This window comes from Lygodium microphyllum, chromosome 12, assembly GCF_053477565.2.
Source record: "Lygodium microphyllum isolate KBCC chromosome 12, Lygodium_microphyllum_v1.1.10, whole genome shotgun sequence".
NCBI lineage: Eukaryota > Viridiplantae > Streptophyta > Polypodiopsida > Schizaeales > Lygodiaceae > Lygodium > Lygodium microphyllum.
Window position 1 is genome coordinate 113,298,066 of NC_141146.1, and position 25,634 is coordinate 113,323,699.

Here is a 25,634-nt window from a genome sequence, read left to right on the forward strand (position 1 = left end):
GAGAGAGAAAGAGACAGTGGAAGATGAAGATCTGCTGTATAAAGTGTGCTGAATACAAAGATATGCAGATATATACACAGGCGCAGTGCGCTGGACTGCGTGTCTCCACCTCGACGATGCAACTTGCTGTTCACCTCGAAGTCTGCTGCAGTCTGCACTGTCTCCTGTCTGAAATCTGCGAACAGAGACGGAATCTGCGCGTGTCACCAGTCTGTAATCTGTGAGCAGAGAAGTGTTGAAGACTGCTGGAAAAATCGGCTATTTATAGCCAGAAATCTGGGCGAAAATAGGGCTCCAGAAAACAGCATGTCGGTTAATGCAGCCGACTGCCTGCACAGGTCGGACTGCCACGTGGCAGTCCGACTGCACTCCTGTCCGACTGCACTGGCTGCCTGGCTGTGATCTCTAACAATAAGAAGGTGGCAAAGTGCTTCTTTTACGTTCTATGACAATAAGGAACATTTTCGAAAAGATTGCAAGAAGCTAGCGGCTTTGTGAAAGAAGAAGAGGATGAAGGACAAGGATGACTCTGACTCTTCGTCATCCTTGATACTAAATCTGATTATCCTTCCAAGAAGCTAGCCGTTTTATGAAAGAAGAATGGGATAAAGGACAAGAACAATTTCAATTCTTCATTATCCTCGGATTTTGACTCCGATTCCGATCACGCGGCTCATCCATGAATTCATTTCTATCCCTAGTGATGTTATCCCTTTTGCTATTTTCTGAGCTAGACAAAGATTCTGAGGAGGGGGTAGTGGTGGGGCTTGTTGGCCTCATCCATATCTACGTGCGGTGGGCCTTAAACATGGCTTTCCACATGCATCGATGAAGTTTGCAAGTTCAAATACTAAAGCTCGTGTGCCTTCAGGTGATTGCTTCTAGTTCGTTCTCACATGATAGAGCCCTTCAGGGATAGTTGAAGGCAGGAACCATGATCACAACATGCCTTTCACCATGCTGTTTGTGATAGGCAACAAAATTTGGCTATTTCCACTCCCTATGGTGATTCGTCTAAGGCTGGAGTAATGATCAACATCGACATTTGTCTTCCAAGGTACCTTAGTGGTGGCTCGATCACCAATGGCTTGGGTATCTATGGTCCTCTTTGTTTGTCATTGTTGTATATATTATGATGTTACGGGTTTCTAGCAAACCTTCTACTATGTTATGGGACACGGTGGGGATTCTTAGGAGCTTGTATGCCTTGTCAATTCACTTTCAGCCCCTCTTTTGAAGATGGAAAACTAATACTATTGTTCCCCTATGCAAAATTGGATACTCAAATTAACTAGGTAACACTACGAGATGAGTAAGGATGACCACCATTTTGGCTCCATTATTGAGCACAAGCTGACCAAATGGGCTAAAGGACATGGACATGGGGCAGGCAAAGAAGCTGGTTTTAGGAATAGATACTTTGCATTTGATCACATCAGACTAAGGGCCATCATTTGGAAGGCCAAGCTCACAAAAACAGGTCTTTCATATAAACCCACGGCAATGGGTTTCCTTACGGCCATGGGAGTATAATACAAGAGTACCTTGGGGTTCTTCCACCCTATGAGCCAATGATAAGCAAAGTGTAGTCGACATTGTGCTCATAGCTAATTCACCAGAGGATTTTAAAGATAATTGGATGCAGTATTCACCAGAGGATTTTAAAGATAATTGGATGTAGTGAATCTATGAAAAGTTGGGTTATAATTAATCCTCAATCATCGCATTTTCATATAGCCCCCAAAAGGAAATTCAATCAAATTAAAATGGGCTAGCCAATAATTTGGTCTATGTGAAGCAATCAATTAAATTGATTCTTGAAAAGTTTGGTGGGACAAATGCCTTGAAAGTTCTATAGCAAGGCAACCAATGGATAAGCCACTCTTCATCCTTACTTTTCCCAACCTTCATTGCCAGTTTACTCACCTTTGTTGCCAATTTTAAATGGCTCGCCTACTACCATAACCTGTCATCATCACTCCTAACCCTTCCAAAGGTGGAGCATTGTTGCTTCTGCCCAAGCAAGTTGCAACCCTTCCTGCTGCTGCATACTTGATTTAATGCCCCCAAATGCAAATATTTTTTAGAGTCCGGCTGCTCCAAGAGAGCAAGTTTGTCACCCCAAGAACGCCAATAGGTGGCCAACAAGTCTTTGGCATGTGGGAAGTGGCCACTACTTGTGCTTTGCCATTTTGTATATCGATCAACGGCATTTGGCCACGTTTGATACATGGAAGAATCATGGCATGGTAAGTTATGGCTCTGGTAGCTGGTGGAGAGGGGGCTGATTAGGTATTTGATAAGGGAGCGTGCACAGGAGTGCTAGGTGTTAGGTGATATAATGGGAGTCATGTTCATGTGTCAGTGCTCTTGGATTCTCCTTCATACATCATTGCAGTCTCGGCGAGGAAAAGTTGGCAGACCTTGTCTTCAATCCTAGTGGATTTTTTTCTCTTCTCCAATTTAATGAAGTCTGCACCTCTTTCTAGAGTTGGCTCATGCGGGGGTCAGACGGAGAGAAGGGGAGGGAGGCTCGAGGAGGGAGAGGGATGGGTTTAAGAATGCTTAGATGGTCTTGATTTAATGTTCATGGCGGGTTTCAAGATGTGGCGGGTTTCAAGATGGGGCTTATATGCTGAATTGTGCGGCTGATTCTTTGTCAATCTGAAAATATCATATGAGAGATTCTTTCTCAATATGAAAACATCACATGAGAGAGAGAGAGAGAGAGAGAGAGAGTGAGAACTTATTGTGGTATTATTCTTCTCCCAAGGATGTCTACAACCGCACAGTTGCATCAATGGTAAAGGGTGTTGTTCAAGGTTTGAATGCTACAATCTTTGCCTATGGTGCTACTGGAAGGTACGTGTTATATCCAAGTATTCAATTTTGTGTGCCTCTGTATGATGTAACTAGGATATACAGGAAGGCAAAAACATGTCTCTGATAACAGCCCCATTGATAAATGACAATTGTTATGGCTCAGTGGGAAAACTTATACTATGGCTGGAACAGCAGAAGATCCAGGTCTTATGGTTTTGAGCTTGCAAGAAATCTTTAAATTGGTCTCAAAAGAAGAAAGGGAGCATGATTTTGAGATCACATGCTCCTACTTGGAAGTTTACAATGAGGTATGCTATCACACTGGGAGAAAATTATTTACTGTTGTTATTTGGTTACTGAAAAGTCATGTTTGCAGGTTATATATGATTTGTTGGAAAAATCTTCAGGACATTTGGAGCTACGAGAAGATCCTGAGCAAGGAATAGTGGTAGCAGGCTTAAAACGAATTCATGTAAGTCAAATATGGATTCTGGATGCTATTAGTCACTCAAAATAAGACATAGCATCTTCAAGATGTGAATGCTAGTTTTTCTGAAAGTGAGTTGCAGCATCTTCAGGATGTGAATGTTAGTTTTTCTTGTGGGAGCATGAATGTCGTTTTTCTTGTTGGGAGAACTAAGCCAATTCCTAATTCAACTCTAAATAAAGTTGGTTAACTCCAAATGCCATTGGAAATTTATGCAAGCTGTAGGAATGAACTGTCAACTGTTGAGAATGGAATCTATGTTTCCTAAGTCTGCGTTCATGATCCTAAGCCTAAAGCCGAAGGACACGATAAGTTTTGATGGTGCATTGAATCCAGTTGACTTCCAAACTTGGACAATTTTTTAAATTCATGTCTGGAATAGATGTTACTTTCTATACGAAGTGTTCAAGCTGTGTTTACCCATTTGCTTGAGTTGGTATTCATGGGTATCAATATTATTGCACTCAAAGGTTTATAACATCAGGGAGCAAGATAACTATAAAATCCAAAGCAAGAACGAAGTCAGGTGTAGAACAAGATACCATCTATGATTCAGCAAAAAAGCGCTACCAAAACTTGCCTCTAATTTATCCCATTTTTATGGCATTTTTGGCTCATTAAAACAGCCCCAAAAAGGCATTTATTGCTTTTTGTACGAGACACAAGACTTCTTCTTGCTCCAACTGTTTCTGTAAAAGGGACTTAGTGTGCACATCATTCTTCATCCTTGTTTATTCCACTTACACAGTTGCTGCTATCATTATTACCCACATTGTCTACCCTTCTACCTGCTGCCATGGAGTGCCACATGGACTTCATCTACTGTGTGCATGTGCTTCCAGCTTCCATAACCAGATCTGCCGCTGCTTGGAGGCTTACATACCCTGCTGCTGCTGCCATGACATGGTCTACAGCCTCATCATTATCTCCAGACAGTAGGTGACTTGTGATTCAGCTGCTGCAATCTGTTTTACAGCTAGGCAACCTGATTCAGACCTGCACATTTCACAGGAGCTGCTGTGCTTCACATCCGCTGTTTGAGACTGGCCTGTGTTTTGCTCACCCTGCAGGTAGTGATCAGGTTTCAGACATTTTTGATCAGTCTTTCAGTCATATTCTTGCTCTCGATTGGCCCTCGGCTGCTGTGTGGCATCACCCTTATGTCCAATTGGTTGTTGTGTGACATCACTTGGTATCTGTACATGGAGGACCACACTCTGTGCAGCTCAGCCCACTTCCACGAGAGTTAGTGGATATTGGACAGCTCCACTTAAGCATTACATTTGCACTACTCATTCATATTCAAATCCATTCATTCATCAGATTCTACTCTTCTCCCATTTTTACATTTTCCCAAAATTGTCGAGTTATTGTGTTTGGTTGTTTGTATGTCTTGTGTTTTCTCTATGCAAACCCTAGCAAATCTTCACATGGCATTAGTGATGGTGCTCTATTGAAGAGTATCTAGGGGCTATTTGGAAGGCTTGGTTTGTATGACTAACCTGAGCAACACGTAATCAATCCATAGTTGCTGAGACACCTTTCTATTGGGAGCCCATTGGCCCTTAGGCTTCTCCCTGACATTATGCTCTCAATGAGGAGCACAACACATCCTCCCCCTCATCTTCGTCCACTTTACTAGATGTTGAACCGATCTTGAACGTGAGATTCATAGAGTACTTGTGTAGATCATGGCTTGAATATACTCCTACTTCACTCTTCACACCATTAGGAGTTGTGCATTAGTTAGAGTTTGCTGGTGAGATTCATCATCTCTCCACTTAGGGAGGAAATACCACATTCAAGATAACTAGCAAATCCTTGGCTTCATCACAGCTAGGCCCTTGTCATGTTTGCAAAATCCTTTTGATTCATATCAGCCAAAACATCTCTCTGTTTTTTCTTTTGTTGTGTGGGATCCAGTTGTAAGTCACCATTGAGACCATGATTGGTTTAGAAGTAGACATATGTCTTTAAGGATGCCTGTTACACTACCTTTTATCATTTGAGCATGTTATTGCTGCTAGTCATTCTCAATTCCCTCCCGTTTCTCCATCTTCACATGATAATTTAGGATTTCTTTCTTATGCTTTCAGTAGCTTAGGGTCAGGTTCCACACTTGTATCATCTACATGAGATTCCATTCCTTGATGTCAAGTACATTAGGCTTAAGATATTCTATTTTAGCACCAGGATTATTTTTGTTTCCAGTTTCATCTCTTTCTTACTAATAGGTGTATGCCACTTTGTATGTTGGTACTCTGTTGCAGGGAATGTCACTTGTACACATTGTATCTCACACCTGCTTGTAAGTGAGCACACTCGTCTCTCCTAGGAAGGCTATGTGCGGTACCCTCCTCACTTCCCCTAGACATCTACCCATGGTCACTCAAATGCAGGGATATTCATTTTTTGCTATTGATGGCATCTTACTCATACCATGGGCCACTTAGATGCAGGGATGTATGTCCTTTGCTTATGATGCATCTATCCACCCTCCCTAGGCTGCTCATATGGTGACCATGATACATGATGGACACTGGTTCAAATCCTTAAGTGTACTTTAGTTCCCTGCCTTGCCCTCCCTACTCACCACTCAACATCACACTCCAATTGCGACTACCAAGGATGCCTTTAGTGACAAGACTCGCTTTAACAGGTTGAACTTCATGCCTTGGTTGAAGCTCATGCAACAAGTGTTGGAGTCTCAGGGTCTTTGGGGCCTTGTGGTTGGTTTAGAGATTATGCCAGTCCCTTGACTTGTCCACCCTAATCATATCCATCAATGGAAGGCTCATAATGCTACAACCATTGTCAAATTAGTGTATGGGTTACTTCTAGAGTTTCACCCACAATTTCAACACTTCTCCCTAGCATCTGATTGTTGGAGTCATCTCTCAATTGCTATGCAGTGAGATTTTGGACCCTGTGTATCAATCTCAATCATGAATTGCAGGATTTCTCCTTTAAGGAAGGGGGTGATCTAAAAGTGAAGATGACCTAGTATAGGTGCCTATTTCCCAAGTTCACTACCAATAGCTCACGAAAGTCAGATGATGATTAGGTCACATTGTTCCCAAACAAGTTGCCTTCAAAATACTTCCATTGCATGCAACAATTCATCTCTATACCCCACATGCCAACCTTTTATGAGTTCAAGTATCAACTCTTATGCAAGGTTACATGACTAAATCCAAAAAAGACTTCCTCCACATTGTCTACTTCGGTCGGGGCCCTTGTGTCTTTTTCTTTGAAGAGGAAGTTTTGAAGTGACAAGAACTCTGAAGAAGGGAAGGCAAGTCCTAAACAGGGTGACACCCCTTCTTTAGATGTAAACAAAGAACCAAAAACCCGTCTGTCATTGCTCGTGTAAAAAGAATAGATATTGTACTCACTGGTAACCCCTAGGTCATTGGAGTTTCGTAACAAGGCCCAAGGTTTTCTATGTAGATCATCTCCTCAACAGACGACGATTGCATCTACGGGTAGTACTTCCCTTGGCCAACTAAGAGGGGTTTCTTGAATACTCGTACCTATTGTGTTTGCTCTTGGTACCCACCCACTTGAGTGGTGGATTGGTGGACGTGGGATATGAATGACCCCTAGTCAGCACCCTTCAGGATAGCCAAAGGTATGATTGATTGGTCTTGTGCAAGCACATCAGACTTCTTACCTTAGGCTCATCTAGCCACTCTTACTAGGGCTTATGGTTGAGTCACATTCTAATCGGTTTCTCCGCCTTGTCATGAAGGATGTGCATGATAGTGGCCACACCCTTAGGCTAGCACCTTCTAGGTTCCTTAGATACACTAGGAGAGCACATTCTTAATTATGTTGGTCCCTTGACTTGTCCACCCTAATCATATCCATCAATGGAAGGCTCGTAATGCTACCACCAATGTCAAGTTAGTGTAGGGATTACTTCTAGAGTTTCACTCACAATTTCAACACTTCTTCCTAGTGTCTTTTAGGCTACTTACCTTTAGAATTTTTCCTTCCATTGCACTCATTTATTCATTTACTCCATTGCTTTATTTTTTGCTGCATTCATTTACTCTTACTTTAGCTTTCCTTTGTTTTCTTAGCTTAGCACTAAGCAAACTCAATATGAAGCACTAGTATGTAGGTTTTGGTCTCTTCTAATACTTATATATTGGGTTCTGTATCTTTTAAGGATCCACATTGCAAGTATGCACCAATCTTGGTTGGAATAGAAACATTATTAGTTGGCTGTTCCAAGGTGACTCCGTGATCTCTCTTTGTTCAGTCCTTGACCCTTCAATTGGCATGGATGCTCCCCCTCTCAAGGCTGAGCTTTAGGCATCTTTTTGACGCTATCACAGCAGTTGCTTCTCCGACACAACTTTTCTATCTAAGTTGCTTCATCATGTACTACTTCATTAGGCTTTTGGCGCCACATAGCTGACATCAACTCGTCCTTTGACATGCACTTCCTTGGTTTGATAGGGGTTGCTTTCTCTAATTGGTACATATAGGTTTTGCCATTATCTTCTTGCCTTTGACATCGACATCCCTCCCGTGTTGTGTCTACCCTTTTGCATTGCAAACATCATTACATTTAATTCCATTATTTGTTCTTGTAAAGGGGTGCTTAGGTAAGTGAACAATTCAACATGAGGGTACTATACAAGTGATACCTTGTTCCAAGAGCATGCCCCTTATGCAGTAGTATTATGTGTATGTTGGGCACCATGGCTGGGTGAAAACACATGAAAGTAAGCGCCTTCTTAAGGGGAAAACTCATATATTTGCGTAGCACGATCCCCTTTTACCTCATCAAGCACAGCAACCATGAGCACAATGGTCACCCACCAAGATCTTTATGTCTCTATCTTTGTCTCTCTGTCTGTCTCTCTGTGCCACACACACACACACATACACACACACTCTCTCTCTCTCTCTCACACGTTGTCGGAGCGTTTGGGGTCAAAAGTCTACCACGGGGGTAAGAGACAGTAGGGTGAAGGGAGATTCGGGGAGAGCAGTTGATGAAAGAGAAGGGGTTTGAAGAAATAGAAGATGTAGAAGAAAGCTGATAGAGGTGAAGCTTGTCAATTTATTTCAGCATCCTATCATACATGGAAGACATCAACTCATAATCATAGCTCATAACCAAATACATCCAAATAAGGGTGGGTTGAAGCCCAAGACACACTGAGACAATAGCTCAGCTCATACACAAATACATAACATAACCCATGATCATAATCGATGATCCATGCTGTTGCCGTCCATTGTCTGCTATAGGTATTCACCTTAAAATTACATATAAACTTCAATCTAGTAGTGGTAGAAGCCTCTACAATTAAGACATATATCAAATACTCTTGTCAAATTCTTGTTAAAGCTAAAGAAGCACTTCAGCCCTGTCAATAACAGTGTATTCCAGCCCTCAATCAAAGCTCCAAAATGCATACAAATTCAATCATAAGCCTCTCTAATGAATGCCCAAGTTTGCCCTGCTGTTTAGGGATTGTATCCAATACATACATTCACTTAGATCACTTGCAAGCTCTTCCAAATTGAGTGGACTCTGGGCTGCCCTGTTTATGATAGTTTTGAGAAGTCCAAAACAGCCCATAGACCAAGAAAACTCACACCTTTGGCTGTCCCAAGTGGTACACTAGATCTTGCGAGCAAGAATCAAGCTCTAGGTATCAAGAAAAGCCCTGAGAATGAAGATGAAGCAAGAAGAGACCTTACTGGTAATGGATTCCTTGTTTTTCCTTGTTTAGGACAGTACCATAGCTCTCTTCCTCTCTCCCAAAATGTATAGCAAAGATATGCTTTACCTTCCTCTCACTAATCTTGACGGTTCCCCTTGAGTTCAGCTTCAGTTGCATGCCCTTGGAAGCTCCTCCTATGGTCCAGCACTCTCCTTGCAACTCAGGCCCGTGATTTGCGGTCCATTTCATGCTAAAGGCCTTGTTCTCTCCCACCCAACTCCTAAGTTTCATAAGGCATACTCAAGTTGCCCAAGTCACTAACAAAGGCATATACCATGTCCCATCCTCAAGCCAAGTGGACTTGTTGAACTTAGTGACATCCAAGCAAAAATGAACTTAAAAGAGTCACTGCATTATGTCCTGTAACTTGTCGTGAAGCTCCTGTAGACTAAGTATGCAGATCTACATGATCCACAACATTTCCATTTTCCACACTGTAAACATAAAATCCCATGACAACTTTGCATCCGAGCAGCTACCATCCCCACAACAACTACTACCACCTGAATGTAGACGCCTTTTCAAGGGGGGAACTTATAATTGCATAGTGTGATTCCCTTTTATCTCATTGAGTGAAGCAACCATGAACACAATGCTTGCCTTATGTGGATGACATGCTGCTCATTCGACCTAAGGAGGATAAAGTTGCAGATTTTAAAGTTGAATTGAAACATGCATTTGCTATGTCAAATATAGGCTGTCTACACTACTATTTGGGGATTCAATTCACCCAAAATCAGCATAGCATCATCATGTCACAGTCACAATATGTGGACAAGTTGTTACATAGGTTTAACATGCAAGAGTGCAAATCTATGTATACTCCTATGGAGCCATGTTTATGCATGATGGTGAAGAGATATTTGATGTTGTAATTTATAACCAGGCTATTGGCTATCTTATTTATCTTTGCAACACACAGTCTGATATTCAATATGCAATATCTTAGGTGAGCAGATATATGCACAACACACAGACCAAACATTGGCAAGTTGTTAAGTGGATCTTTAGATTATTGCAAGGGACTCAATTACATGCATTATTATTTCCGGAGGGGAGGAGGGACACTACTTTTTGGGCCGCTCATGCATTTCATGGCTAAGTAAGAAACAACCTACAATGGCTACCTTGTCTTATGAGGCCGAGTACAGAGCAACCTTCATGGCAACAACAATTGAATGTGTATGGCTGTGCAGATTGTTGGTTGATCTACATTTACCATTGGAGTGTCCTTTATCCGTTCTTTTGGACAGCTAGAGTGCTATTGCAGTAGTACAAAATCCTCTATTTCATGCTCGCATGAAACACATTGAGGTGCATTACCATTATGTTAGAGAGACACTATCCAAGAGAGATTAGCTTGATGTATGTACCCACACAGGAAAATGTTGTAGACATTTTCACCAAGGCATTACCACACGAGAAGTTTGAGGCTTTTTAAAAGTCCTTAACCTTAGTACCCTTTGGTGATTGATCATCCTTGTACTTCATCGCATTGGCACTGCAAGGGGGTGTGAGAATTTGCCAATTCTGGGTAGTGCCCATGTAATTTGTGTGGACACTTTGAAGTGTCAATTTTGTGTGTGTACCTAATGACTTGACATTAAAGTAGTGACACACTAGGGACTAGAGTAAGCAAGCCTAACTCCAATTAGTTTGTGGAAGGCTGGTTAGGTCAACCCTAGACCTAACTTGGGTTTTATCTTCACTCTATCTTTTCAATTTAGCAAGTACACTCTACTCTCTTGCTTCAACTCACTCACTGTCACAGTCTCTTGCTTCTCTCTCCTCCATAGCTGGTGCATTTTCTCACAAGGGGAGCCTAGATGCAGAGGGGTGGTTGGTTGGGGGAGGGGTTGCATGCAATGTGGGGGATTTGGTTGTAGAGGGTGGGGTGTATAGAGGGGTAGCTTGCTGGTGATGAAGAGGAGGAAGGAGCAGGAGGGGTTGGCTCCCAGTTGCATAAAGAGGTAGGTGAGATGACTTTGATGCATCTTGAGGGGATTCTAGAAGAGGGATAGAGAGTTGGGGGAAGGATGCAACGTGGGATTGGAAGGTGGAAGCAAAAGGTGAGGGTTGGGCAAAGGAAGTGGAGGGGAGTCTAGATGCAGGAGGAGTGGTTTGTTAAAGGAGAGGTTGCGTGCAATGTGCGGCGTTTGGTTGTGGAGGGTGGGCTGTATAGAGGGGCACCCATTGCTCTGCTGGTTGGGCACTTTAGATTTGTGAAGGTTGTCTTACTACCTTTTCCTCCCCATTCTAATGATTCGTTGGGGTACATTGCTTGTGAGGTGCCTCCTATTGCATGGCTTTATGCCCAAATCTAGGGAAGTCTACGACTTGGCATCTAAGGCATTAATTTGATTGCCTAGTGCTTGGCTGCCAAATTATGGTACCTTTGAGATACATCTCAAAGTAGATTAGTTCATGGCAGCCATTTTTTATGAGAGCAGCTCTGAAAGTTTGGAGGTTCTAACCTTGTACTTTATCTCATAATGAATATCTCCCCAAAAGTTATGATGGAGGTGGGGCTGTTTAGTGTAGAAGAAAGGGATATGAGATGGATGATCAAAATGAGGAAAGACTCAGAAGAAGCACAAGATTGAAGACAACGGGAAAAATTTTCTTACTGCCCTGATAGAGACAAAAAGGTGCAAAGGAGACTCGAACATCTCATAGTATATCATCCTCAGAAGAGGTCGAAAAGTACATAAAATAGGGGAGATACTCTGTTGTGAAGAGAAGGACATCTATCTTTGGAATGTCCCAAGAAAGGGGAAACAAGGATGAGGAGAAAGAACTGGCTAAAGAGAAACATATTCCCAAGCCAAAGGCCATGTGCAGTGGCTGATATTTAGTCTCCAAATCGAAGCAAGGATGTGAAAAATAGGAGGTAGTGGAAAGTCTTCGGCAAACTCTGAAATCAAACCTCTTGTGGTTCTGATCAACTCTGGATCTTACACAACTTCATTTCTCCAACCTCTTGTAGTTCGGATTGATTCTAGATCCAGACTTAACTTCATTTCTCTAGAGGTGACTAATGCAATAGGTCTTACCAAAAAGGATAAAGGGCTGGCAGGGTCCCCTGTTCTAGAAGAACAAGATGAAGTCACTCGAACCATTGAATGGATATGGTTGCAGATGGTACCTATCTCTGACATTTAGTCTGTTGTTTCAACTCAAGGATTTCATGTACTATTGGACATGCAATGGGTAACAAAATGCAAACTGTTCCAATCTATGGAAAAAATAAACAGAAGTTAAAGATCAATTATAGTGGCAAAAAATTTATACTTGATGTTGCAAAAGATGATAAATTTATCCCTTTAGTTAGCCATGTGCAAATTACGATGCAATAGATCTTTTGCTTGTTAATTATTAGTTTGTGAAAGAGAATCTTCATTGAAATGTAATATTGATGTATATCGGCCAAAGTGCAGGAGTAGATTGAATTTTATTCCCCAGATCTTCTTGTACAAATGACAGATGGATCTTTTTGTGTATGTGTCGATTGTAGAGCCTTTGAACATTATCACCAACAAGAACATGTATACTATCCCTACAGTTATCATCGATAGATTAGGGGGAGCCATCATCTTTAGCTGCATTGATATTAAAAGTGGCTTTTATCAGTTCCACATAGGATATTCCAAAGACACCTTTCTGAACCACCTTCAGCTTATACAAATTTTTGCCATCCATTTGGTTTGATTGATGCTCCTGCCACCTTCAATTGCATCATCAATGAAATCTTTTGACAAGATCTGAAAAATAATGGCGAAATCAAAGAACCCAGAAAATATCTACCCATTGAGCTTTAAGAGCTTTGAAATACATCACCATGAAGAAAAATGAGGTTTTCCCAAAGCAATAAGTACTTGCGTCATATACTCGGCAATGTTAACAAAATGATGGATCAAGGGAAGGTTATGGATGTGGTGAAGTGGAAAGTGGCCAGCCCCAAAACATGAACATGAAGCTAGAAGATTTCTTGGATTATATTCATACTACCAAATGTATTGACAATATAACACTAAAATAGGACCATTATATGATCTAGCAAAGGAAAGAGTGCCAACTCATTTTTCAGGCAATCCAATGTCAGCCTCCCCCACCCCTGCAGCTGGTTATCGAGTGAGCACCAGATTCTTGCCAAGCATGTGCAAATACTGCAGTGTTCTCTTTCATTTTCCTCTGGCCCTAGCTTCTTCATATGCCGTGCATATAGAGTTTGTTACTTGTACTGTGGTAGACGGGAAAATTCAAACTAAATTGGATAACCAAGTGTTTTGAGTGCACATGTTACCATAGTTTATCACTTGTACTGTCAACATTTTGGCTTGCTGACCATCATTCCTGCAGTCCCACAATGTGAAAATGTGTGTCCCTCTAATCATGGTTGAACCATTGTATTGTAGTCAAACACTGGAAATCCCATTGTGAATGGGAAGGACTCCTGTTAACCAGCAGTTCAGAATTATCCTCTTGCCAGGTTGGATTGCCGTGACCACAGTAACCCAAATGTCCCACATGTACACATCATATAACACATTCTCTCTGAGGGCATTGGAGTCCTTTTAAAAGCAAGCTGTTGATGTTGCTATGACATTTTTTGGCTTATTGTGTAATTCCATTTTTTGGCTGTTTGGTCATCTGGCTTATTGTGTAATTCCATTAGCTGGGTGGTGCTCAATGGGTGGCTATTCCCACGAACTGAATTTGTAGTCATATTTTTCCATTTCGGACATTACTATCGTGCAGATTGGCCAGCCACAAGTGAACTTTCCCTTGTTGCTTTGTACTGTGCCTTTTTCCTTAGCAATGGAAACAGATTCCGATCAGAATAAAATGGGGTCACTTTATGTAGGGGTTTTGTTTACGTGTCCTCATGCATTCTCCAGGCTTTTACTGCATCTGTGCTGTATTTATAGAAAAACAATGGGAGACTAAAGCAGCATAATTGGGTCCGATGTTTTCATAATTGCAGGTAAATTCTGCAGCCAAAATTCTAGAGCTTCTACATATTGGGAACAGTAGAAGGAAGACTGAAAGAACAGATGCAAACAGCACTTCTTCACGGTATAACTGTCACATATTAACCATTGCACTTATGATGTACTTAGCTGCTCTTTACAGGCCTTTCTTTGTACTGTGTGTATGTTACCTTCACCAGGGGGTTAGCTCCTCTGAGGTGTCGTTAATAAATGGTTTCTGTTGTTTTCTTAAAAGGGATTTCAACATGTTGCAGTATTGTAGCTGAATCCTCTAACATGATTTACAGTTCTCATGCTGTTCTAGAAATCATTGTGAAAAAATATTGCCGAAATGCTCTTGGCACTCAAGTTTTGCAAGGCAAAGTGGCTTTGGTTGACCTGGCTGGGAGGTAGGTGGTCTGTTGAAGCTAAGCTTTGAAGTCGAGTTTTCCTGTTTCATGCAGTTATGAGTTAAAGCGTTTAGCTTGGTTTACAAGTGGAAAGCATCATCTTTATTCATTTCTGGTTTTATGCACAGTGAAAGAGCTTCAGAGACAAATAACGCAGGCCAGAAACTAAGGGATGGTGCCAACATAAATAAGTCACTTCTAGCGTTGGCTAACTGCATCAATGCTTTGGGAAAGAAGCAAAAAAAGGGCCTTGCATATGTTCCCTATCGTAACAGGTAAAGTATATGCATGCTCAGTGCTTGTAATGTCTCAATCTTTGATAAATAACTTTGTTGAGTGCATGCAGCATTTTCATATGATATGGCCTGTATTAAGTGTCTGCTGGAGAGTCGATTCTCCAGATCCAATGCATAATAAAGGATGTTAATGACTAGGAGCTGGAATGTTTCGGGATTTGAGGTTAGACCACAACGCTTGTGGCTTCCAAGTCTCCTGATATAAAGGATAGACAAATTTCCCTCGGGAGGATTCTGCCTGGGCAGATTTCATTGACTTATGAAATTTAGGGGTAGATGTGAAATATTTCAATCTGAAAACTGTTCTGTTTTATTTGACTGTTTTCTTGACATTGGGAAATTGTCATGTTGCGTTAGCCCTGATCTCTCTCCATTTGGGCTCTTTCGTATGCGCAACGTCTGTTCTATTAAAAAGAACAAATTCACATCAGGCCTTCAAGCCAACCTTTAAAAACCACCCCCCCGGGAAAAACAAGAAAGTGTCGGTTAGCCTGTGACAGACAGGATAACGTAGAAGGGAAGATTGGAGAACAACAAATAAAATGGCTTGGCTGTTAAACCCCCTAAAAGACTTGGGTTTCTATACGCGACCATTCTTGCCTTTTGGCAGGCTATTCTATCTATCTATGATTGTATTGTTGTCCATGTAGCCGGGGACCGGGATGGTTACCTGCTTGTATAATCGGTTTTTTTTTTTGAACTAATATTATTGATATCTAGTAATTTTCTGCTCTTCCAAGTCTTTTCATCTAGCAGGTTTCAAGAGAAGGTGAATATTAATAGCTCTATACGTGGTTCGTTTGCAGCAAACTGACAAGGATTTTAAAGGATGGCCTGAGTGGAAATTCTCAAACGTGCATGATTGCTACTGTATCGTATGCTGATCACCAGTATCAACATACAATCAATACGCTGAAGTATGCGGATAGAGCAAAGGAAATAAAGACACATGTCCAGGTCGACTAATCATTGTCTTCTGGAACTTGGCTTTAAGAGACGATAATAGTTCATACGTTGCTCTTTAATCGAAGATGTTACGAAGTGAAAAGTATGCTGTATACGGACTACTTATTCGTCACAGCAGGTTCTAAGGGCTTCTTGTTACCTTAAGGAGGTCCCTTTTGGATGGTTGAAATTTTTGAATAGCGGTAGTGGTGTCCAGCATTTCATCTAGGAAATCGGGAATTGAATCTAATGCTGCTTTGTGTGATTCTCATATTCCCCCTGTTCAGAGTATTAAGAGGTTTGAGTCGTCACAATTAGCAAACTAATAAGCCATTGTTCAATTCGTTAGACCCATTGTTTTATCTGAACATGCCATTGCGTGTTTCCCATCTCATGAATCTCTCATTACCATGTGCAGAAAAATATAGGCACTTTAGATTCTCATGTTGCGGATTACCAGCGGATGATCAACAATCTTCAGGTGAATTGGGTTTCCTTAATAACTCTTGTGCTGTTTTGGTTACTCTAGTTTGTATAATATAACTTCTGAAGGTGATGTTGAGATAATCCACAAGCTTAAAGCATGTAGATTGAACTCTGATATCAAGAGGCCGACTTTGCAGGATGAAGTTATTAGTCTTAGAAAGGAGTTGGAAGAAAAAGAGGTCCAGCTAAATGGTCTGTCCATAGGAAAGTCACAGGACGATGGACTCTCATGGTTGGACACCCTTAGTCGGGATATCAAGGAGAACGTGGAAGAAAGGATCAATCTGCAGAAAGCACTGTTTGAACTTGAAGATAAAAATATGCACAATCACAATGAGCTACAACAATTGGACGATCAAATTGCAAGGCATCATGTGAGTTCCTCATTTTAAATTATTTTGTTTTCTTCATAGTTCTACTTGTTATCATGCACCATGTTTCTGATTTTTTTGGGTCTTCATGCCATGCAAAACTCAAATAGCTCAGTATTGAGTTCCTGCTGAGCTAAGTGCAATCTTATCATGCAGGTGTCATCAACAACAGATCTCGTCTCTTGCATTATTATTTACTCTCAAAACCTCCGAAAAAAGCAATCGTTTTTTGAAGTATGCTTTTTTGGAGCTATGAAATGGACTCTTGGGAAAATAAAAGAGAACCATGAGTGGAGACTCTGCATCTGCAGATGTCCAACATTATTACTTTTAGAGAGAAGTCCATGTTTATGCGTAATTTGTGATTAGTGTTCTTACCTCCTAATCTTGGATAGGTAGAAAAAGTTCAATGACTGTTAAAGATCTTAAAAGCAACAAGCACACAAAAATGATCAAGCACTCACATGTAAATGAATGCATATATTTGAGAACTTGCCATTCAATACATGTGTTGTTGGTTAATGCTTTGAACTTTTCTTCTCATAATACATAATACCCGGGTTCATGCCTCATAATTCATATTGCATAGTATTAATCCTATGATTGCAATCTCCATAGATCAGATAACCAGGTTCTGCATTTTGCATAGGTGGAACAATTTTGTCATGTGCATGCAAGCTTGTCATGTGAATACAAGCTGTGTTTGGAATTATGGAAGTTAGTTGCAAATTAGGACCCTCCTAGCATCATAGTAAGAGCATTGTTGTACTACTTTTCTGTCTCATAGGTTTTATGGCCTTACAGTTGAACTGTCTCTCTTACTTTCTTGCTCTGTCTTTCTCTCGGAGTTGTTTTGCAGATTGCCAATGGTCTGGGTAACTGTATGAAGGGGATAAACTGTGATCATTCTAAAATGTCTTTTTTCCCCTCCAGACAGATGACGATGCCGCGATTGAAGAAATTCTTGTTGAGAGGAGGAAGTTAGTCCTGGATAACATACGTGACAATGATGAGGCTGGGGCGCAATACCGGCAGGTAACAAAATGTTGGGTTGACTTACTTGGGCTGTCTGATGATGTGGGTTGTATAGAAGATAATCCTTTCTGCGCGTTTACAATATACTCGTTTTTTTTTGTTGCTAATCAGGAAATCGAGCAAAATGAAGCGCAACGGAAGGAACTACAAGATGTTATCGAGAAAGCTTTAAGCAGTAATAATAGTGCTACGTACTTGAGAATCCTGAGCCAGTACAGACTCCTGGTAAAACTGCGACCTTTGGTCAAATTCAGGACTTTTGATGCATGAAATTGATTTGATAAAATGACGCTGTGGGTTGTGGTTCTAAACCCGTTGATTTGTAGGGAATGTCAAACACCGAACTTCAACTTCAGATCGCTGTGAGGGATCAGATCATCAATAATCAAAGAGAGGTTCTCAGTAATTTGTGGACCGTGCTCAAAGCATCAGGTTTGGAGCAGAAACAAATCCTAGAGTTGGCATCTAGACAAGGCATCACTATAGAAGGCTGGGCAATGCCTTGTCCAATGACTTGCAATGCTCTTAAAACAGGGCATCCTCTTTTGCATGACCTACCCCTATCGAATGCATGTGAAACATGCAACACTCTGGGTCTCTTGCAATTTACATCTGTGACATCTAGATATCACGAATGTAGTGACGCCAAGCGGACTATGTATCACACTGTTAGCAGAAACACAGGTTTTCACAATGCTTATCCTAATTGCCAACAGCAAGGGACGCATGTCCATGGGATGGAGAAGAATAATGTGGTTGGCAACTTCCTCCATGCCTCAAGGTTAAGCTCTGCATGTGGGCATACAAATGGTGCCTTCAGGATGTCAATGCATCCTCACGAACAAGGCTTTCTGGGGAGACAACTATGGAAGGCATGTTTGGATGCTAAGTGCGGCACAGGCGTTTTTAATGCACCGCAAAATAACTTGTTTGCCGAAGCATTTTCAAGTATGAAGATGGATAGCCATACGGATGCAACGAGACACTCTATGGGTTCGGCCTGCTACTCTAGTGGGGCTCCCGTCTGTGAGAGCCAGTTGAAGCACAGGAGTCACAGCAGTGAGATGCCACAATTGAACTGCTGCAGTGGTAAGTGCAAAGCAGGTGGCGCTCACAATATCCGTGTAGATGACTATGAGATCGTTAGGATACGCAGCCATCAGCAAAGCAGATTGACAGAGAGTTTGTCTCATCGCTGTGGATGTGGGTGAGGTCCACACAATGTGCGTTTCTGTAACGATAATTTTCCTCTCTCTACCTTCTTTGTAAAGTCGCCACTAACAACGTTGTGTACAATAATTATGTATCAGCCTTTCAAATCCACCCCCAAAACCTCTCTCTCTCTCTCTCTCGACAGCCTGGGCACATGAGAGGGTTCCCTATGGTAGCCGATATTATTTATGCCTGACAGATATTATCAGAAATATGGGCACACACAGGATGATCTCTACCTGACGCTTGCCTGATTTTTCCACAAATATGGGCACATGTTAGATCGGTTAGTTGTAACGGGCAGAAAGATGGAGAGAGAGGGAGGTGGGTGCACTCGATTGGTTGCCGAAGAGTTGCCCCATCCTGCCGGACGGTACATGGAGGTGGTGTCCGTCAGGCTGCGATAGTGTTTCTGATTTCTCTTCCGACTGCAGAGGTCGTGACCCCCACTGCCAGCCAGAAGCATCTCAGCCGGAACCCTGCCTGAAGTACTCCATGTGCCCAGGGTGAGACAATCTCTCTCTCTCGTGTGTCTAGCGCAGTGTTTTCACGGAAAAGCAGTATAAACGTATGGGACAACAGAACAATGCATTGAATGCACTGTCGATGTGGGTGTTGTACACAATTTTTTTAAACCGGCCTGCCATGATATGGCCTTAGTGTCAAGTGATGTGGCTTTTTCAGTCACTTTCATACTTTCGAATTTGCAGAATCCTGTACATGGGTTTAAATGAGACCATTTGGATGTTCAGATCGAACTCGAGATCTGCTCAGTGCTGACCATCATGCGTGCACTGTGCAGTCTACCAGTACTCTCTCTCTCTCTCTCTCTCTCTCTCTCTCTCTCGCGCGCGCGTCCCGACTCCCCCCCTCCCCCCGAAACCACAAGAAAAAAGTGCATGGTTTAGACAAGATATTTTTTTGCAAAAATGCGACCTATATACTACTCGCATTTCCTTTCCTTATGCTTAATCGATGAAAAACAAGTCAGCTCAAAGTAAGTAGGTAGTTGAGCACTCTTATCCCCAGTCCTATGAACGTATACATCCCATGAGCATTGAGCACTACATGGACTTCTAATGGAGTTCACATAATTAATCAAAGAGACGTCTATTAATGCTCAAGCAAGATTGAAGATGCATTTAGGGTTAGTGGAACCACGTGCCTTAGTGTTGTTGGAATTGGTAAATTTCAAGTATCAGTCACTATTGCTTGGTGGATAGGAGGTAAAAAAAGACATAATGATGCAATCTTGTGATCTACTTGGTGGATATTTGAAGGATTTAATCATAGATGCTATGTTTTATAGCTAGTGTAAATGATAAAAAACAAGTGAGCCCAAAGTTGGTAATTGAGCATTTGTATCTCCAATTTTATAAATGGGTTTCTCTCTTAAACACTACATGGATCCTCATGCAATTAGTCCACAAGAATGTATTATGAACATTTGATGAAGGGAAATAGGATGGATTGTCAAATGAATGAAGGGTTTGTATGGAGGCACAAGTGCCTTGGTGTTGAAATTGATAAACTTTCAAATATGGCTCACTACTCGAAGTGAATAGAAGATGGAAAGTATGAATATTAATGCAGTGTTGTGATCTACTAAGTAGTTCATAGATGTGTAAGGGAAAATGAGAACACAACCATTTTGTAAGCATCAAATTATGAGTCTTGTGGCCATTTCTATGAAGACTAGTAAAAAGGGAAGTTGACTAATATTGGTGGCCAATCAATTTTAAATATGCTTTTCAACATTAGAGAATATTTAACCTTCAAAAGAACAAGATCAAGTTAGGCCAATTTAAGTCTACCCCATCAATCCTTTGTTGTGAGAAACAAAACAAGGTTAAAACTAAATCCTCTTTGCATCTAAGTTCCATGTTATCCCTACAAGAAAATGAGATATGCTTCATCAAAAATGACTTTTTAGAATGCACAATAGGCACAAAGAATATCAAAGCCCACCATCAACCCACTTGTATGAATGGGGCATGCTTAGCTTAAACTAGTTGCACACCAAGTGACAAACTTATTTTCCAAGTTGTTAATCAATCAAGGTGTTCACCTAGGGGTTGGACATCTACTTTTCCTTATGCATTGTAGAGAATATGACCTATCATATACTTAGCTTATTTACTCTACACACTTTTGGATGGGAAGCTTGTCAATGCCATTTTACAATGTGATGGACAAAAATACTTTTTTTGCATATGTGACCAATTGAAAAATTTACGTTGAGGCCCTTCATTACACAATAATCAAATATTAGTCAAAATGAAAAGAAACACAAATTAAATAAGAGTTAGAGAAATAAAAAAGCCATGCACGATACAAGATTGGATACAATCTCCTCCCATGCATGGATGAACACTCATTCATGCATGTAATTATAAATTGCATTAAGCTTTTGTACTCAAAAACAACATTGGAATATATATTCTATTTGGGCCTTTGCTTTTCTTATATGATTGTTATGCTTTTGCTCTCAAATTTTTAATTGCTAGCAAATAAACCTAATCTAAGGATAAGAAAATAATAATAATCAAGCATTCTAAATCTTACAAAATAATAGTATCCAAATAAATAAATAATGCATGAGTACTTGTAAACTCTACATTAATAAGTGTATTAAAAAATAATTTTAAGCTAAAGTTTTTTATTATAATTAATTATTACGCATTAAAATATGCTTTCTCAATATATTTATTTTGCATAACTTTATGGAATAGACTGCTCACAATACAAAGCACATTGATATTCTTCAATCTATCCACCATGCATAATGCAACTATTGTCACGTACACACTTATACAAGTCACGAATAATGTGACAATTAGGAAAAATGCACAAAAAGAGTAAAAATCATATTATTTTCATAATGAATTTTGATAAATACTATAAATAGCATAATTTCATAGTGTTCCTTGGGTTAAATAACAGCTTTTCTCAATTTGATTTTTTTTGAAAAAACTACAAGGGTGGCCAACCACATGCAAGTGCTATCTCATGTAGCAAATCTACATTACATATATGTATTCTATACATTTCTTATGAAAATAAGGTAACCATGGGTTTTCTCGAAATATTCTCATACATTAAATTTGTGTTCGTAGAATATTACTGTAACTATAGGTGGAAGACATTTATGAGATAATCATAAGTTTGAGATCGTACTAACTTTTAAATCCACTAATATTCTTTAATAGAATGACTTATGATTCACTAGATATATATTATACTAATTTCTAGATTTAGTTGTAGTCATGTCATGTTTAAGAATGACTTCAAGTATTAAAAAATTTGTAACTTCTAATAATAATGGAAAATAATCTATTATTGGAGTTCCCTTAAAAGGTTTCAACAAATTAATTTAGAAAGGATAACGAATTTGTCAATGAGAAGAATAGTCAAATCTGAATGTAAATTTTGAAGTCATTGAATTTTTTATGCTTTTCAATGTTTTAAGAATATTTTATAGTCTCCTAGAGTTTGGCGACTTCTATCATAGAGTAATGAGAGATTGTTAGATTTTACCAGTAACCTTTTCTAGAATATGACATGATTAGTGGCTAGAGCATTAGTTGTTAGATTATCAATAGCTATAATAATATTGGAATTTGGAATTTCTTGCTATAAACTTTCTTAATGGATGCTTTGCCAATCTTTGAATAGGCATATAATTTGATAGCTAAATAACTAGACATACAGACATTATAATATCTAAATTCCTAGACTTTACTAGAGACTATCCTCTGAATAGCCAATAAGCACAATTCAAAAATTCAATCTCTCAAACCACTTAATCTTTTAGTAAGGCTTTAGTGTATTAATAGAAAAATGATTCACTAGTAAACACAATGATAAACAAATGCTCATGCTACTCAAAGTAACATAAACATAGAGAAGAATATTGAATGCAATAATAAACTATATGTCTTAACTTTTGTACAAAAGAAAACATGAAAACAATATATACTTGAGAACAAGAGAATCGCCAAGTATCAATCACAATGTGATTTCTAAACCTTAATTTTATACAAAATTTCATTAGGCTTCTTAGAAATCGAATGTGCAATGTTTTATTTTATGAGAAAACTTATTCACAACTTTTTTCTTTAAAAAATCATACATCTATATTTTTTAAAGATTTCTACACTTACGCCAATAATTCAATTATACATTTTTAAACATTTTATAAAAATATTAAACATATTATTTTAATAGCTAAATTATTTTTTTGTAATATTGGTAATATAAATAATACGTTTTTTTCTTACTGTAATAATAATTTGATCTGCTTATTACAGATTTAATCTAGATAATATTTGATTATTATTCGATATTAATAGACACCAAGAAATGTTTCTTTTTTAAAATTTATTTAATAAAATTAAAAAGTAAAACCTAGAATTTATAAATGGAAATTCAAGGCTAGAGATTCTCTACTTTCCATCCAAGATTATCAATGTGTCTTCATACATGCTTTTTGTGGAGAATGGATGATAATCCTAATGTACTAATACCTCTCCTTGAAGCCATAACATGTTCTTTGGTGGTTTTTCTTTTCTCTACATCCTTTATTAGAATATAAATGCCACTTTAGATTGAGCTATTTGAAAGGCTTAAATGGAAAATGTCTTTGACGATAATTGGTAGGGTTACTAAATTCGAGTAAGGCCCACTTTGAAGGCTTTTGTATAAGCCTTAATGAGGCATAATAAATAGTATTGCTCCTAGAGTATAGTGCCTAGAATATTTTCATCCTCGTAATAAAATTTGATGAGAAGTTGAGTCGAGTGCTCGTGTCTCTCCAAAAGCACAAATACAAGACGTTGATTCCAAGGCAAAGTCGATGGGCTGAGTGATGCACTTGCACCATCAAGGGAGGAGGTGAGGGATGTTTATAGGAGACAATTGGTACTGAATTATTGGAGGGATGTGAGTAAGAGGCCATATTTGAAATCTTGGGGTTGGTAATGAGGATGGGAGGGCAAGTCAATGGCAAGTGGATGATGGATCCTAGAAGAGGAGTGGCCGATGAAGATGGAAGGTAGTGACGTTGATGGTTATTGAGTGGTAGTGAAGGTGGATTCATGAGCTACTTGCCTACAATATAGCGGCATACACCTTTTGAATATGACGTCTCCCCAAAAACACGAAAATAAAGTTTTGATGGAAGTTAATAAAAATAAAAGCCAAATAGTATTCCTAAGCTTTTTGAAGCTTAAGGGGCCATGATAAATTTTGAGGAAGAAAGTTTGGTGGAGAGGCATGATGAAAGTGATGCCTTAATCTGATAGTGGCCAACCAAATCACTTTGAATCAAACTGTATTCTCTTATTTAATTGAAGAGGGCCTTATTAACTAGAATCCCCCTCTTGAAAAAAAAACAACTACAAAGTTTTTTTAATAAAGCTTTATATTATCATACCTTGAACCTTAAGCTTTATGATTGGAGCTTTTTTTTTTTAAAGACGACTAGTGTTATGAACCCATGATAGAAGCAAATGATCCTACATCCATCGCTTTTTTTTGGGAGTGATGGAACAACAATTTTAGTGGAGCTAATGGTAGTTTTGAAAGTGCATCACTAGTGGCAAAATATCTATGGCAATATATTTGTGTCTCTTGTCCAAATAATGAAAATCACCTTTTCTTTCAAAATCACTATGAGAGTGATTTTGAAGCAATCTATGTGGTTTTTGGGAGGGAAAAAAGTTAAAGATGTAGCCTTTGAGTCTCTTTTAATCAACAAATGAAGAGAATGACAATTCAAATGAAATTTCTAAGCTTTTGATAGCAATATAAAGCTGTTATACAATAGGTAAAATACTAAAGCTTGATGATGAAGATAATGTTGCTCTCAAGATGGATGTATGCCTTTAGAGTGATATTGATGCATCCGCAAATCACCTCACTCTAATACCACTGTTGAGAATTATCATACAATAATCAATTATTAGTCAAAATTGAAAGAAATACAATTTGAATAAGAGAGAAGAGAAATTAAAAAACATCCACAATATAAGCTTGGATCCAATCTCCCCCCACGCATGGGTGAGCATCTCATCCATGCATGTATTTATAAATTGTATTAAGCTTTTGTACTAAAAAATAACATTGAAAAACATCTCCTTTTTGAGCCTTTGCTTTTCTTTCATAAACACCATACTTTTGCTCCAAATTTTCTAACTTTTAACAAATAAACCTAAATTGAGGTTTACAAAATGATAATAATCAAGCCTTCTATGCCTTATAAAATAATTGTATCCAAATAAATAAATTACGCATGAACACTTACAAATTTTTAATGTTAATAAGCACAAAAAAATACAATTATTCTACATTATGAAGTGCTCAGCTATAGTTAATTTCTATGTATTAAAATATGGTTCCTCAAAATATTTATTCCACATAACTCTATCTAATAATTTGCTCACCATGACACAAAGCATATTAATATTATTCCTTCCATCTAGCATGCATAATACGATTAGTGTTACATGTATATGCTCACACAACAAGTCACGGATCATACGATAAATATATAAAATCCACAAAAATAAATAAAATAAAAATCATCATGTTTTCATAGTAAATTTTGATAAATACTATGAATGTCATAATTTTATAATAAATTATATATTCATTATTTTTCACTAATTTAGTAAAAGTATCATTTTTTGTGTATAAAGATGTTACACGCATGTTTAAGTCTAGTTTTAAAAAGCGCATGTTCATAGAAAGGGCTAGGCATTCATCACTCTCTGTATAACCACCCTTAGCCCAATGAACTTATAAGGATGGTGAAAATATTGGTTTAATACAGAACAATATATGGACATACTT

At 39.1% G+C, this 25,634-nt stretch overlaps 1 protein-coding gene across 5 annotated transcripts in view; it reads left to right on the forward strand.

Moving 5' to 3' along the window:
• Positions 1-19,608, forward strand: part of LOC148028167 (kinesin-like protein KIN-8B) — a 60,116-nt gene extending 40,508 nt beyond the window's left edge. For 4 of the 5 annotated variants that reach the window (XM_087689843.1, XM_087689844.1, XM_087689845.1 and 1 more), the window contains 12 exons: positions 2,774-2,862; positions 2,987-3,131; positions 3,200-3,295; positions 14,042-14,133; positions 14,336-14,437; positions 14,566-14,712; positions 15,540-15,690; positions 16,097-16,159; positions 16,302-16,538; positions 17,469-17,570; positions 17,682-17,795; positions 17,897-19,608. In XM_087689843.1, coding sequence (XP_087545969.1) covers positions 2,774-2,862; positions 2,987-3,131; positions 3,200-3,295; positions 14,042-14,133; positions 14,336-14,437; positions 14,566-14,712; positions 15,540-15,690; positions 16,097-16,159; positions 16,302-16,538; positions 17,469-17,570; positions 17,682-17,795; positions 17,897-18,781 — 2,223 coding nt within the window. In that variant the 3' untranslated portion in view covers positions 18,782-19,608. Of the gene's footprint in view, positions 1-2,773; positions 2,863-2,986; positions 3,132-3,199; positions 3,296-14,041; positions 14,134-14,335; positions 14,438-14,565; positions 14,713-15,539; positions 15,691-16,096; positions 16,160-16,301; positions 16,539-17,394; positions 17,571-17,681; positions 17,796-17,896 lie in introns of those variants that run through there. The other variant, XR_015692688.1, reaches the window with a different exon arrangement.
• The last annotated feature ends 6,026 nt before the right edge of the window (positions 19,609-25,634 follow it).